The following is a 17,520-nucleotide window of genomic DNA, read 5'->3' on the forward strand; positions in this document are numbered from 1 at the left end:
TGACGAATTTGAATTAGCCTATCCTACAGCATAGCTGTATATGTAAACGAGTTATTGTCATTTTGCTATTGTAGTTCTCTAGCTGCTTAATCGCTAGCTTATGGTGCATTACTTGTGGCAGTTAAAATAACTACATTATATGATCAAATTGAACCAAAATGTTGATAAAATGTTGCGTTTGGACCGTTTTTGGGCTGAAAACCATCAACTCTATTTGCCAACACTGCCCCCCACCATTACGTAAAATGTATTTCTACCTCTGGGTCTGAACTTCAAATGAGTAGTGTTGTGCTAATATGTAACGTTAGGTATGCGTTTATTGGTTGTTGTTGTATTGTTCAGAGCTCTGTACGTTGCTATAGCTGTAGTTTTTGTGGTTGTATTACAGAGATGTTTGTTTATAACACTTTAAAACTTAATGTACCAAACCTATGTATTTTCTAGCTGGGGGAATTATATGCATTCATGTGATCGCCCCCTCTGGTATTTTAGACGCCCCCTCATCAGCGCTCGGCTGGCGCCGGCACTGACCGGGCCATAGTGGTTTCACTCCAAATACACATCTTTTTTGTGCTATAACGTAAAATATAAGCAAAGACACTATTTAAATTGTACTGCTGATAATAAGTTAACACTTCGTTTATGTTTGCCCACCGGTTTCAGTTTACAAGTAACAACCTGCATAAACGATACACAATTGGCTTGTAAGCAGAGCGATCAATACCAACTCTACATCAGGTGAAGTTCACATACACGCTCGATATTTACATTTTAAAGCCAGCAGTGTGTTACTTCAAGTATGCTTTGAATGGACATTCATCTTTAATAAAAAAACACATTTTTTATATTTCTAGTGGTTCTATAGGTCAGTGGTTCTCAAACTTTTTCCACGTGCGGCCCCCCTTGTGTACGGTGCATTCCTTTGCAGCCCCCCCAAAGAAAATTTATGACAAAAACTGTTCTAAAATGTAACATTTTTATTAAACAAAACATATTAAGTTATACAAAGTAGTGCTGTTGGATAGTAGCCTTATTTTTTTAGGTTTAAATACACAGAATTCATGATAAATGAATGTATTTTATAAAATGTCATAAAGCTGGGGCCCCCTGGCACCACCTCGCGGCCCCCCTGGGGGCCCCGGACCCCAGTTTGAGAACCACTGCTATAGGTATCCACTGGCTGCACATAAAACTCTGAGACAGAAAGAGTTAAAGGATTGAATTGTCCTACTGAAACCACAGACCACTCATCCTCAGATGAATACTGTACACACTGCTTAGCTTTAATAAAGGTCACTGATCAATCTGACTGATGAAACTGGAGGCACTGACAACTCTACATCATCACACATAACAATTTATTACCACATTATTAGTATAGCCATTACAGGATTTTCAACTTCATTACTTTTACCAGGGGCGGCTCGTGACTGCTCATCTGAGGGGTGCAAAATCAAAATATGTTTGTAGTGTCATGTGTGTTGCTTGTGTTTTCAAAATAAGTGTTTGTTGCATCATGTAAACCATGTGCATCACGTGTTTTGTTAAAATAAGTGCCTGCTGCACACGTGTCAAAACTGTTTATGATAAAAGAGACACTCACATTCACAAAATACACGCAAGACACTCCCTTAATACTCCCACTGACTTTTACAATTACTGTAAAGCCAAAGACAGACAGAGAGACAGACAGACAGAAAGAGAGAAATTTGCAGCAAAACCTTCATTACATTTTTTTCAATCTACAGATAAGGGGTGTAAAGCTGATAATATTACATCTAGAACAAAATACTGAGTAATAGAACGCCAGAGATTATAACGCTAGATTTAGAGAAGATAAAACTAAAGTAACAGCACAAAAAGAGCTAGAAGATGAAAAGAGATGTAACACTGTGATTCAAAACCTGATCTAAACACAGCTGACACACAAAGTCACACAAAGACACACACACATGGACAAACACACACAACTCTTTCAGGGGTAGCAGCTGCAAGAGAACACTTTCAGATCTAATGAACAAACCACACACACACACGTCTGGAGATCAGCAGACACAAAAAATTGTTAATTCTCTGCACCTGCACGCCAACCACCATCATTCTTAAAATTAGTAACACTACCAGCAAAATGTGCCATAATGACAGGAAGCAACACAAAAACAGCCAACTTTTATCTAATAGAAAATCACTTCAACTAACAATACATTTGGAATTAATTCAGAAATTATGTAGTAATGCCATACAAAGCATCTTTATAAAAAACAAAGGTCAAGAGAAAATGAAGCAATTGTGTAGGAGAGAGAGAGAGAGACGGCCACACCACCCTGAGCACGCCCACTATCGTCTGATCTCAGAATTGAGAGTGAGAGAGAGATTCAGACATATTTAGCCAGCCACTGAAAAGACTAAATTATTCACATCATGCTGCCCTACATCTTGAAGGCAAAATGCGCTTTGCGTGCTTGTTTCAATAACGGAGAGAAAACCATACAGAGAAAAATGAAGCCAGGGAGAGAAACAGAGACAGAGAGAAACCGAGAGAGAAAAATATGCAATAAAATATGAACACTTAAACCCCAAAAAGCATGGGATACAGACCACCCACAAATTCTAGCCATCCTTAAACTCTTAGGGCTCTATCATACACCCGGCGCAATGTGGCGCAATGCGCGACGCAAGTGTCTTTTGCTAGTTTCAACCCTGCGCAATTATCATTTTCACGTTTAGCGCCACGTTGTTTAAATAGCAAATGCATTTACGCCCACTTTTGCGCCCATGGGCGTTCTGGTCGTAAAACGAGGTGTGTTCAGGCGCAATGTTGGCGCTTTGCTATTTGGGGCAACTAAAACAGCCTACGCCATTGACCAACAAAACCTGGTCTAAAGTCTAAAGTCAATGGCACAATATGTTTTTTTGTTATTTAAAGAGTGCAGTAAATTATGCACCTATTAACGGGATGACAACGCGGGTTTGCTTATCAGGTACATGAAGGCGCAGCACAAAAAAGATTTTAAATATGAAATATTAAAGCATTCAAATGTAAAAGATTATTACTGATTCTCTTGGACATAAATGAGGACTAATTATGAGACGTTAGAAGGCGCAAAGAGCTGCTTCACCTGCAGCCTGGTAAGTAAATAAATGTGTTAACACTATAAATATGTGTTCAATCTTGTAAACGGGGCTCTCTCATTTTAACTTCTGACACCAGGTAGTGGGAGCCTATTCTGCAGAATATAGTAAATTCGGACAAAGAAAACTCTGTTAAGAAAATTAAATTATTTGATGCGGCTAAAATTCCACGACACTACCTTACGGATTACTTGTATATGATGACACTGACTGTACATGTGGATATGGTGAGATGAGAAACCTTTTAAGTAATGCTTTGTGAAAATCCAATGGCGCTGTTCTAGTGCTGAAACGCTTCGGCTCTCCCCAGTTTGTAAATTCTTTATCTCTTGTATGTACAAAGAGTACAAACCTTTTCTTGCATATTTGCAAATGTATGACATTACAATGATTATGCAGGATATCAAAACATTTACGGCAATTAAAAGCCTGCTATTTGTGCTTCTATGACTGAAAGAAAAAGGCTTTTAAAGGATTTAATCCAAAAAAATTAAATTTCAATATAAATGAAAACAACACATTTTTTTAACATTATTCTTAAACTGAGGGTCTTCTTCCTCTGCTTAGTTTACAAAGTCCGTCATCTAAATAGGGATTAGGCATAGCGCCAGCGCAACTGGCTTTTAAAAGGGATGAGAGATAAGACTCTCATTGGTTTATTGCACGTTACGCCCAAAACACACCCATTACTCATTAGGAAAATGACCAACCCTTTTCGACCGTGTGCTCGGCGCACAAACCATTTTCCCCGTCGTTAAATTAGCAAAAGTGGCATCAGACACACCCATTTAGACCGTGCACCGTGCGCATAAGACAATGCGCTTAGATCGTTAAAATAGGGCCCTTAAACACAACTCATAGTACAGGTGTATTTCCCAACATCTGGATCTGAGCTCTCAATACACCAATTAATAAAGGAGGACACAAATTTGATCCCAGTAACAACCGTGAAATGTGTAAACAGCAACCTAGGTAAACTTTCTGCAAATAGCAGACTCCTACATTATCTGATAGAAATGTTCTGTGTAAATGCCAAATTGGTTTTCAACCACAGCTTTTGATTCAATCTGGCACAAGGGGCTTTTACTTAAGTTGATCCAAAGTGGAATCAGCAAAAAAAAAATTGTGACATTATTAAATCAATCTACACTAATAACAAAATCGGTAACAAGCACACAGATTATCTCATACAGAGTTATGGAGTGAGACAGGGTTATAATATGATCCTGGCAGCAAGTGAGGAATTTTCCATGAAATACATGTAAACATAGCCAAAGTTGAGGTCTGGCATTAATATAAAGACAGTTTTTAGTGAATATAAAATAAGGAATTGGGTGCTGTGAATATCCTCAACTTTCTCCATCACAAACGGAAATATTGTTTTTACCTGATGGGAGGGGTTCTAGTGGACAAATCACAGCTTGCAGTCCACATACAACTGATGAGTTGTTAAAATTTTGGCGAGGTGTAGTCAGGCTACGAAGAGGCTACGGATAACCTACGTCGTAGACCTTACACACGACAATAAATTGAACTTTAGTTATATTGGGACATTTAAGTAGTTTAACATACCTTACAAAAAAACAATACTGGTGTGCATCGTGGGACAAAACAATGGCACTGATATATGTTTAGTGCAAGATGTTTTTAAATAAAGGCAGCTCAAAGCATTTAAGTCTGGGACTAGAATAAGCCCTGTCCGGGAAACTGCAACTATGGTAGGGGAGACATTATTAAATAATAAAGTGATGTGTATGATTCAAATTTCTATGCAAAGAATTTCTGACTAAATGCCATAGCAGTTAAAGCAGTTTCATTAAAGTCCTGTGTATCCTGCTTCTATTGTAGATATCCTTTTTACCAATATACACCATTTTTGTACTAATAGAAACCCTTTATAATGAAGCTCAATAGAAACGTACACTTTTCCCCCACAAACACACATATTTATCTAAGCTTTCACGAATTAAACCACCAAATTTAATATTTGATGTCACAATGATTTTATCATAGGAACAAAATATATAGCCTATGATAAAAATGCTAGATAAAACAAGCCCTCCCTCTCTTGCCTCTCATCTTGTTTTACTTAATTTTATTTTATCTTATAGTCCCATTTGATTATGATACAGTATAGGATGCACATACATGCTCACATGCACACAGATCACGTGATACAGTGAATCAGAGAAGCGTGTCTTCTATAAAGACTGAGAAAATGGCTGCTGCTACATATACCACAGATTAACCAGCTCACACACAATTCTGGAGGAGTCACTGAAGTCAAAGAAACAGATCAAAGTTTTAGGTCTCTAATTTATTTCTACTCATGTTTAATTAAAAAGGCACCTTTAGATGCTGCCATGGGTCTTCTAATTTGTTTCATGAAATCCAGACTAAGATATTCTGTAGAGGAGAGAGCTACTTATACCCCCAAGCAATTTAAGCAAGACTGATGTGACCCACTAAAGTACTGAACCGATTTAAACACAACACAACCACTCACTCTCACATAAGATCATACAGACTAACACACTTTTATGCTGGTGTTGACTCCTTTTGTGTTTTCTGGCATGAAGCATGCGCCAGTCATGGGGATCAAAGTTTGGCAGATTAGTGCTGAAATTAAAGTGAAAGAGAATGCTACCAGGCAGGACTCTTCAGGTATTATAAACATTGGTTGTAGTCATCTAACAGCTTGTCTGTACTACATGCCAACTGATTTCACCGCCCGAGAAACTGTTAAAAGTACAAATTCACAGTCTCAATGCGCCAGCGCCTAAAGCCAACACATTTTCCTCATGCCTCTGTTGCACAATACACATCTATGGACTGGTATCATTCTAGTGTCGGACCCAAAATGACCTGAATCACTTTTTACACAAACCCGACATGCATAAATCATTTAAAAAAAAAGAAAGACTCAACCCAGTGGCAGTTTTTGTCTGTTAGATAGTGCTGGTCTCTTCGGGTCCGTTTGGCAAAAACACATTCATTTTAAATTACCGGAGACCTGAGGCCACTAATATTAATTCTGAAACTTTTACACATGTGAAACTTTTAAACACAAACCTGCTTGGGTCTCGGGTCGGAGCACGTGTTTTCGGATCTATGTGGACCCATGAGACCTCTAGACCCAGTGACCCATCTGCGCTACCTCCTGAGTGCAGACCAGCTTAAAGCTAAACAAACATGTAAATGACTTCTTATGTGCAAAAGGTAGGGATGCACCGATACCACTTTTCTGGAATACGAGTACGAGTACTTGCATTTCAGTACTTGCCGATACCGATACGGAGTACTTAATAAAAAAAAATTTTTAATTTACAGGTTACAGCTTTAGTCATATAATTTAACAAAAAAACAAAGGACTAGTTTTCCAGTTTGCTGTAAACTCTGCCTCTTTGGACAACACAAGAGGCATTAACCCCTTACACACCGCTCAAACATAGACATTTCTCAAACCGTGGCATCGATTCCAGGTATCGGGGGACTTTTAACGAGTACGAGTACTTTAGAAAATGTGGTATCGAGGCCGATACCCGATACCAGTATCGGTATCGGTGCATTTTTAGCAAAAGGCTCAACTGATCCTGGCACAGAGATGAGGGGTTCACATGACAGCAGCAACAAATGTAATATATAGCTAAAACAAACAAATAAACAATCAATTCAAACAACAGATCCCTCAAACCGTATTGTAAAAATAAATCCTACTTTAATTCCTGCACACAACATTCAGTTACCAAAGCAGCTGCAATCCAGGAAACAAAGAAAAGGTATTTCATGCCTGCTGTTACCATAGCAACAGGGGTGGGCAGCAAGACCAAAATATCTGAATGTTGACAAAATTTACTGTATTCAAAAATTTTAATCAATGTAAAAAAATTATTCAATGGTTCTAAAAATTAAAATAGATTGAAACGTTGTCCTTAGCAACTATTTTAATATTTACTGAAGCGTGTTTGAAACATACAGAAAACAGAATAGATTTACACTGTGAGAAAAGCTGCACATTTTGTACCCAAGAATTTACAGGAGGAGTACAGTGCAGCATACAAATGAGATGCTGTGCGGTACCATAGCTTTACTGGACTGTGTGTGTCCAGAGTCACCAGACCTATCATTCTGCTGATCTCTGCAATTCCTAATGAATGGACCTGCAGCACAGGACAAACAGCACAGCAAGAATTTAGTATCCTCAGCAATTCAAATCCTGACTCATCCCACCTCTTTCTTTATCAACACATGATATACTCTACATTTAGGCACAGACACATCATGGTATAGCTTGTGTAAAGATTTATATGTGTGTTGGGGAGGTTGATTAAGAGTTTTTGTACACTATTACTGGAAGAGAAAAGGGTGAGAAAATCTTAAACTATAAAAACAACAAGACAGGAGAAAAGGAGAACTAGGGCTGTTTTATGTTCATTAAAGATGGGGTGCATGATCTCTGAAAGATAATGTTGACATTTGAAATCACCTAAACAAACACGCCCCTACCCCAATCGAATCTGGACCTTCTTTTGATAGACCCGCCCCACACACACGCAACCCAGGCAACGATGTCAGTTAGTAGACATGGCCCTTACTGCTGATTGGCTACAAGTGTGTACAGGTACTCAGCCCGACTCCCTTTTCCAAAGTGTTTTTCAAAAATCATGCAACCCGCCTTTAATGTAGAATAAAGGCAACTTCTGTAGGTCAATGTTGGACTGATGGACTGAAATAATAAACACAGAGTAACAGCCTGAGGTGTTTACATCATTATGCACAGTTGTGTCCTTAAAACCCATATATACTAAAATACACAATATGCACAAACACAGTCGCACACGCATGGGCATACACACACACACACACACACACACACATGCACACTCTCTCTCTATCGAAGCTATGAAACATACTCTTCAAATCATACAAACCATAAACACACCACACTGCAAATGTAGAGAGATCACACAACTGAGACTGCCTAAACACACACACACATGACTTTCTATGTCCTCTTTACAGGGGATGAATCTGTTGACACCATCTGCTGACTAAATTACATCATCGACTTCTCATCTGAATCTATTTGGTTTAATCAAACCAAACCTAAATCCAATCCATCAACATCAACAATGTAAAACCAAGCAGAACAGCTCAAGTGTGTCAGTACTCAACTAAGGGACGGTTTCCCAAACTGGGTTTTTCATCCACGACAAGGCCATAGTTATATTAGGACATTTAGGGGCGGTTTCGCGGACCAGGATTAGCTTAATCCAGGACTAGGCCTTAGTTGAATTAGGAAATATAACTAGTTTTAACAAACATGCCTTACTATAAACATTACCTGTGTGCATTTTGAGGTAAAACAAAGGGCACTGATGTATTTTAAGATATGTAAGTGCAAGTTGTTTTCCGTTTGGAGAGCTCTTAAAAGTGTTTAAGTATAGGACTAGTCTAATCCCTGTCCGGGAAACCGCCCCTTAAGGTGTTTTTACATAGAAAACATTACTGATGTGCATATCAATATCAATAGCACTGATATATTTTAACTCTTTAACTTGCTCTCGACCAAATCAAGTACCTCAGCTGATTGAGCTATCTGTACCATTTGCTTGAGGTGTGTTATGCCAAAAAATCCACTTGATATCAGAGTGTCAATAAACGGCACTTGTCACAACATTTTTTCTTAGATGGATGTCAGACACAAAGAAATCACTCCTGCAATGTGAATTGTTTTTTTGCAAGGAAAGCATATTGTTTGACATATTACACTGTAAGAGCCCTAACTTTACAAAATTATGTTACTTGGTGCAATGAAAAAACTTTAGTATGTTTTAATAATTTTCAAAAATGTGCTGTTGATTTGTCACTTTAAGTAGAAAAGCTAAGCTAATGTTTTCAGATCATCAGTAGTCAGAATGTACTATTTGCTGAGAAATATACATTTCTGATCATTCACAACTATGAATATGAAACCCAGGCAGTTAAAGGGTTAAGATATGTCAGTGTAAGCGTATAGCTAAGCTCAAACATGCATTTTAGTCAGGGGTTAGACTTAAGCCATGTTCAGGAAACCGCTTCTAAGTGTTAGCTATTGGATTTGTATGATTATCACTGCTACATAAAACCACACATAATCGCATGTCTCATAATCATATTTCAAATAATCATATGTAAAATGAGAGTCAAAAACATCACCAGAGACATCATCTATGATACTTAATGTTCAATTTACCTCTCCAGAATCTCTCCTCCTGCGATCTGGTATCACTAGAGTATTCCTATTACTGCCAGGTGCTAGAGTAGAACCGACACTCATTCTGGGTCCAACTAGCATGTACCGTTTGTCTCCAGATCTGTACTGAATGCTGTGACACAGAGTCCCATCGTAATTCACATCTTGTAAATACTTGGACGAATAGTCTGAAGATTTCGAGCACTGCATTACAATCAACACGATGATACTGATGATAAAAAGCACTGACACAGAGCCCAATGTGATGATCAAATAAAACGTCACGTTGTTTTCCTCCTCATCTTTCACTGCGTTTGTAACATCAGAAGCTGCAAAAGCCTCTTTGGGCTCCACAACTTTCACAATCACAGTCGCTGTTGCTGAGAGAGAAACGTTCCCATTGTCTTTCACCAGTATGACCAGTTTATGCTGGGCCTCGTCTGTTTCTGTGAATGAGCGAAGGGTTCTTATCTGTCCTGTATAGCGGTCCAGACCAAACAGACTGTGATCACTAACTTCCTGCAGTGAAAATAACAACCAGCCGTTGTATCCTATATCTGCATCATAGGCTCTGACTTTAGTCACCAAATGACCTGCGTTCACATTGCGGGGAATCTCCTCCACACCCTCAGCAGAACCGTTGGCACTCACTGGATATAAGATCACTGGAACGTTGTCGTTCTGATCCAGAATAAACACTTTCACTGTCACATTACTGCTCAGAGATGGAGATCCAGAATCAGTAGCGAGCACCTGGAACTGAAATGTCTTTACAGTTTCAAAGTCAAAACTCTTCAGTGCATAAATCTCTCCATTTTCTAAGTTAATATTAATAAAAGATGTATACTTGTTTTCATTTCCAGAGTCTCTCCAAATGTTATAGTTAATGACGGCATTTCCATCTAAATCACGGTCAGCAGCAGACACAGAAAATAAAGATTTGCCTGGGACATTATTTTCCATCACATAAAACGCATAAGGGGAAGAGCTAAACACTGGACTGTTGTCATTCACATCTGACACCTGCACAGTTATAGTTTTAACAGAAGACAGAGGTGGCTGCCCAGCATCTTTGGCTATTAATGTGATGTCATAACGTGGTACAGATTCTCTGTCAAGAGTGGAGGCTGTAACCAGTGAGTAAATGTTATCTTGGGATGATGGTGTTAGCCTGAAAGGGAAGTCTTCAGTTATGAAGCACAACACTTTACCGTTTACACCAGAGTCTAAATCACTAACACTGATCAAAGCCACCGTGGTTCCTACTTTAGAGTCTTCAGGCACTGCACTGGAAAATGATGTCACTTCAATCTCAGGTGCATTGTCATTTACATCAAGGATCTTTATTGTTATACTCTTATCTGATGTGAGAGGAACAATTCCTTTGTCTGATGCCTGTATGTCTATTTCATAACTATTCATCTCCTCATAATTTATAGGACCTATCACAGTCATTTCTCCAGTATTGGAATTTAAATCAAAAAGTTTTAAAAGCCTACTGTCTATTTCATTTCCAAAGGTATAAAAGATTTCACCGTTTGTACCGTCATCCATGTCAGTCGCGTTAACCTGTACAACAATTGTGCCCAGAGGCACATTTTCTCTTAGCGTTACAGAGTAAACATCTTGTGTGAATATTGGCATGTTGTCGTTAACATCTAAAACGTCCACTATTATCTCCATAGTCCCGGTCTTCGGTGGTCGTCCTCCGTCGAGCGCGGTAAGCAGCAGTTTGTGTCTGTTGATACTCTCTCTGTCCAGTGGCTTTTGAAGCACGAGAAACGGCATTTTTCGATCCTCTCCGCGATCTTTGATCTCAATCCGGAAATGATCATTAGGACTGAGTTTGTATTGCTGAACAGAGTTCGTGCCGCCATCAGGATCGCGCGCTGCCTGTAACTGATAGCGAGCTCCAGGTAAGGCAGATTCAGATATTTCCAATCGCTTTTCCTTTTCCGAGAATGTTGGGGCATGATCGTTCACGTCCACAATTTCAACGGTCGCGTAATGAATCTCCAACGGGTTTTCCATGGCAAGTTTTAAATTAATAATACAAGCACTGGCTCTCTCGCACACCACCTCTCTGTCTATTTTGCCATTTACATACAACATCCCATCGTTTTGATTTACCGTGAACAGCGAATCGCCAGAGGTTGTAACGATCCTAAATCCTCTTTCCTTTAGCGATCTAAGGTCTAGACCTAAATCCTTCGCGAGGTTGCCGACCACAGCTCCATCGTTTTGCTCCTCAGAAAAAGAATATCGTATTTGCGCGCAGATCCCTCTCCAAAATAATATTCCCATTGTCATATACACAAGGCCAAGACGCCAATGAGAACGCGCTCTTTGTTCCATTTTGAAGAGAAAAAAATGCACCGGGGTTAGTAGTTTACAAAATATTTCCCACTCGCATTAGATTTGGAGCCATATCAGTAAAAACAGCCTAAAATTCTTCCTTATACGATCAGAGTCAGGTAGCTCTTGGCGGATGAGATGTAATGTCTACGACGAACATAACATTAAATGCGCAAACTGCTACAAGACGATGCCGCGTCAGGCTCAAATTTTGGTGCGCACTGACACCATGCGAGTTTAGAGATTACTGCAAACGGGTTGATAAAAACGTGATAGTATTATAAAAGTTGTAAGACAGAACCATAGCCTTTAAGTGAGCACTTTGGGCAAACTTGATTAAATATAAATGTTTCTGAAGATTTTAAAACCTTTTACTTTAAAAGCTTAGGCATAATTTGTTATCAAAACTTAGTTCAAGCTTTGAAAAACGTGTTATTTCTACAAACTAAAAGTTGTTAAAAACGCACAGTACACAACATATGAGAGGGACTAGATACTGTATATAGTGAAGGAAAGGCAGCATAAAGTCTCCAGCATACAGTACATGGGAACTGGTGGACTCCTAAGTCCCTGCAAGTGAACAACTTATGACATTAAAGGAAGGAATGGCCAGAGTTTCCAGAGCTCTAATCTGTATAAAGTATAATCAACTTTTTATTTTTTCTACATAATCAACTTGTTTTCATTTGAGGTATGCATATTTTAACCGTACAGTTATGCATTTGGCAGATGCTTTTATCCAAAGCGACTTACAGTGCATTACAAGGTATATTTTTTTTATTTATCAGTATGTGTGTTCCCTGGGTTCGAACCCGTGACCTTTTGCGCTGCTTTACCACTGAGCTATACAGGAGCATTTTATAGGCATTGATGGCATTATTAAATGTGGAAAACAGTACTAATGAAAATAAGTAGCTGTTCACTCTAAAAATAAATATTTCCCTGTATGTGAAGTTTGGTGTCTGCGGTAAGCACATAAGAAATGAGACGAGGTCAATTTCTGACATGTGCACAACAATTTCTCGCTGAATAAAGCAACATAAACCTTTAACTTCCAATCTGCACACTGCATGCAGTCTTCAGCATCACAGAATTCAACATTTAAGACTAACAAGTTTCCCTTTTCTCCTCCTACTGAGAAACACAAACCCAACAATGTCAATATCTACTTCCGCTAATGTCTATGTGAAGCACGTTGAAACACAAACTCCTCTGCCTGTCCAGTTCAGTGCCAACAGAAATTCATGTCATCTTAACACAAACAGAATATGTAAACATCTGTGTTACGAATTTAAGTGAAATGTGCAATCTAAAAAAGCTGTGTTGTTTCTAACATATTGTTGAGTAAAATATGGACAAATACAACCATTGGATTAAATTAAAGGTGCAATAGGTCATTCCCTGCAAAAACATTTTTTGTTATGCTGGTTCAAAGTCTTCTCATATCTTGATAGGAGTCACTATGTTAAGTGGTCTAAATGTGTTTTATAAATATATATCGACAGTGGTAGGTGTAGGACCATAAATGTTCCTTCAATCACTGCATTATGTGTGAATGGTATAATATGTGTTTCCTGTTAGTCAGCATGTGTTTACTTTGCAGCCGGTTCACATAGACATCACACATCACCTGTGCGTTCACGACTTTACGTATACTGCACAGACAGAGCAAAAATGGCAGGCAAACAGCAACTACCTAAATTGCCTTCTCCGCATTGTCTTGCTTCTGGTCTACTGCACATTTTGTAGTAGATTTGGCATTGGACAGCAATTTGCAGGAAGGAGGATTGTATGCCTTCAGTGCTGCTATCAGGCTAAAGCTAACATTTTCCAAATCACAGATTCCACCTCTAACCTAGAAAATGTCCATATTTTACACAACAATGGGTTAAAAAGAACCAAGAATTTTATGAGCACACAATAAAATAATATATTTTTAATAAATATCTAATTCTAAATAAATAAATTGAATAAGAAGCTAAATATATCTATATTTCAAATAATAGCTAAATGTATAAAATGTACTGAATCAACAACGAGAATAACACAAAAACCAACATGATCCACATCAGAAAGTTCATCTACACAGACAGATACAGACAACAATTTCTGAATGATTATAGTTTGATTCATCCACCATGAAGAACATAAACTGAGTATTTGTTATTTACCTATAAAAGCTAATTAGATAATACCAAACCTGGTAGTCTTACCTCTCCAGAATCTCTCCTCCTGCGATCTGGTATCACTAGAGTATTCCTATTACTGCCAGGTGCTAGAGTAGAACCAACACTCATTCTAGGCCCAACTAGCATGTACCGTTTGTCTCCAGATCTGTACTGAATGCTGTGACACAGAGTCCCGTCGTAATTCACATCTTGTAAATACTTAGACGAATAGTCTGAAGATTTAGAGCACTGCATTACAATCAACACAATGATACTGATGATAAAAAGCACTGACACAGAGCCCAATGTGATGATCAAATAAAACGTCACGTTGTTTTCTTCTTCGTCTTTCACTGCGTTTGTAACATCAGAAGCTGCAAAAGCCTCTTTGGGCTCCACAACTTTCACAATCACAGTCGCTGTTGCTGAGAGAGAAACGTTCCCATTGTCTTTCACCAGTATGACCAGTTTATGCTGGGCCTCGTCTGTTTCTGTGAAAGAGCGAAGGGTTCTAATCTGTCCTGTATAGCGGTCCAAACCAAACAGACTGTGATCACTAACTTCCTGCAGTGAAAATAACAACCAGCCGTTGTATCCGATATCTGCATCATAGGCTCTGACTTTAGTGACCAAATGACCTGCGTTCACATTGCGGGGAATCTCCTCCACACCCTCAGCAGAACCGTTAGCACTCACTGGATATAAGATCACTGGAACATTGTCGTTCTGATCCAGAATAAACACGTTCACTGTCACATTACTGCTCAGAGATGGAGATCCAGAATCTGTAGCGAGCACGTAGAACTGAAATGTCTTTATAGTTTCAAAGTCAAAACTCTTCAGCGCATAAATCTCTCCATTTTCTGAGTTAATATTAGTAAAAGATGTATACTTGTTTTCATTTCCAGAGTCTCTCCAAATGTTATAGTTAATGATGGCATTTCCATCTAAATCACGGTCAGCAGCAGACACAGAAAATAAAGATTTGCCTGGGACATTATTTTCCATCACATAAAAGGCATAAGGGGAAGAGCTGAACACTGGACTGTTGTCATTCACATCTGACACCTGCACAGTTATAGTTTTAACAGAAGACAGCGGCGGCTGCCCAGCATCTTTGGCTATTAATGTGATGTCATAACGTGGTACAGATTCTCTGTCAAGAGTGGAGGCTGTAACCAGTGAGTAAATGTTATCTTGGGATGATGGTGTTAGCCTGAAAGGGAAGTCTTCAGTTATGAAACACAACACTTTACCATTTACACCAGAGTCCAAATCACTAACACTGATCAAAGCCACTGTGGTTCCTACTTTAGAGTCTTCAGGCACTGCACTGGAAAATGATGTCACTTCAATCTCAGGTGCATTGTCATTCACATCAAGGATCTTTATGGTTATACTCTTATCTGATGTGAGAGGAACAATTCCTTTGTCAGATGCCTGTATGTCTATTTCATAACTATTCATCTCCTCATAATTTATAGGACCTATCACAGTCATTTCTCCAGTATTGGAATTTAAATCAAAAAGTTTTAAAAGCCTACTGTCTATTTCATTTCCAAAGGTATAAAAGATTTCACCGTTTGTACCGTCATCCATGTCAGTCGCGTTAACCTGTACAACAACTGTGCCCAGAGGCACATTTTCTCTTAGCGTTACAGAGTAAACATCTTGTGTGAATATTGGCATGTTGTCGTTAACATCTAAAACGTCCACTATTATCTCCATAGTCCCGGTCTTCGGTGATCGTCCTCCGTCGAGCGCGGTAAGCAGCAGTTTGTGTCTGCTGTTGCTTTCTCTATCCAGTGGCTTTTGAAGCACGAGAAACGGCATTTTTCGATCCTCTCCGCGATCTTTGATCTCAATCCGGAAATGATCATTAAGGCTGAGTTTGTATTGCTGAACAGAGTTCGTGCCGCCATCAGGATCGCGCGCTGCCTGTAACTGATAGCGAGCTCCAGGTAAGGCAGATTCAGATATTTCCAATCGCTTTTCATTTTCTGAGAATGTTGGGGCATGATCGTTCACGTCCACAATTTCAACGGTCGCGTAATGAATCTCCAACGGGTTTTCCATGGCAATTTTTAAATGAATAATACAAGCACTGGCTCTCTCGCACACCACCTCTCTGTCTATTTTGCCATTTACATATAACATCCCATCGTTTTGATTTACCGTGAACAGCGAATCGCCAGAGGTTGTAACGATCCTAAATCCTCTTTCCTTTAGCGATCTAAGGGCTAGACCTAAATCCTTCGCGAGGTTGCCGACCACAGCTCCATCGTTTTGCTCCTCAGAAAAAGAATATCGTATTTGCGCGCAGATCCCTCTCCAAAAGAATATTCCCATTGTCATATACACAAGGCCAAGACGCCAATGAGAACGCGCTCTTTGTTCCATTTTGAAGAGAAAAAAATGCACCGGCGTTAGTAGTTTACAAAATATTTTCCACTCGCATTAGATTTGGAGCCATATCAGTAAAAACAGCATAGAATTCTTCCGAATACGATCAGAGTCGGGTAGCTCGTGGCGGATGAGATGTAATGTCTACGACGAACATAACATTAAATGCGCAAACTGCTACAAGACGATGGCGCGTCACGCTCAAATTTTGGTGCGCACTGACACCATGCGAGTTTAGAGATTACTGCAAACGGGTTGATAAAAACGTGATAGTATTATAAAAGTTGTAAGACAGAACCATAGCCTTTAAGTGAGCACTTTGGGCAAACTTTATTAAATATAAATGTTTCTGAAGATTTTAAAACCTTTTACTTTAAAGGCTTAGGCATAATTTGTTATCAAAACTTAGGTCAAGCTTTGAAAAACGTGTTATTTCTACAAACTAAAAGTTGTTAAAAACGCACAGTACACAACATATGAGAGGGACAAAATACTGTAGACAGTGAAGGAAAGGCAGCATAAAGTCTCCAGCATACAGTACATGGGAACTGTTGGACTCCTAAGTCCCTGCAGGTGAACAACTTATGACATTAAAGGAAGGAATGGCCAGAGTTTGCAGAGCTCTAATCTGTATAAAGTGTAATCAACGTTTTATTTTTTCTACATAATCAACTTTTTTTCATTTGAGGTAGGCATATTTTAAATGTACAGTTATGCATTTGGAAGATGCTTTTATCCAAAGCGACTTACAGTGCATTACAAGGTATACATTTCTTATTTATCAGTATGTGTGTTCCCTGGGTTCGAACCCATGACCTTTTGCGCTGCTTTTTGCGCTGCTTTACCACTGAGCTATACAGGAGCATTTTATAGGCAGTGATGGCATTATTAAATGTGGAAAAAAGTACTGTCTTTACAATTTTCAATGAAACTGTTCACTCTAAAAATAAATATTTCCCCTATATGTGAAGTTTGGTGTCTGCGGTAAGCACATAAGAAATGAGACGAGGTCAATTTCTGACATGTGCACAACAATTTCTCGCTGAGTAAAGCAACATAAACCTTTAACTTCCAATCTGCACACTGCATGCAGTCTTCAGCATCACAGAATTCAACATTTAAGACTAACAAGTTTCCCTTTACTCCTCCTACTGAGAAACACAAACCCAACAATGTCGATATCTACTTCCGCTAATGTCTATGAAGCACGTTGAAACACAAACTCCT

The 17,520-nt window shown here is 38.9% G+C and overlaps 2 protein-coding genes across 3 annotated transcripts in view; both read right to left on the reverse strand.

Annotated features, from left to right (window-relative positions):
• LOC135760849 (protocadherin alpha-C2-like) overlaps window positions 1–11,858 on the reverse strand; it is a 115,439-nt gene extending 103,581 nt beyond the window's left edge. For both annotated transcript variants that reach the window (XM_065274947.1, XM_065274920.1), the window contains exon 1: window positions 9,368–11,858. In XM_065274947.1, coding sequence (XP_065131019.1) covers window positions 9,368–11,722 — 2,355 coding nt within the window. In that variant the 5' untranslated portion in view covers window positions 11,723–11,858. The remainder of the gene's footprint in view (window positions 1–9,367) is intronic.
• A 2,044-nt stretch (window positions 11,859–13,902) lies between these two features.
• Window positions 13,903–16,598, reverse strand: LOC141280869 (protocadherin alpha-8-like). The gene has a single exon (XM_073812101.1). The coding sequence runs from the start codon at window positions 16,288–16,290 to the stop codon at window positions 13,903–13,905; it is 2,388 nt and encodes a 795-aa protein (XP_073668202.1). The 5' UTR covers window positions 16,291–16,598.
• Window positions 16,599–17,520: the final 922 nt, after the last annotated feature.

This window comes from Paramisgurnus dabryanus, chromosome 16 (genome assembly GCF_030506205.2).
Source record: "Paramisgurnus dabryanus chromosome 16, PD_genome_1.1, whole genome shotgun sequence".
Lineage (NCBI taxonomy): Eukaryota > Metazoa > Chordata > Actinopteri > Cypriniformes > Cobitidae > Paramisgurnus > Paramisgurnus dabryanus.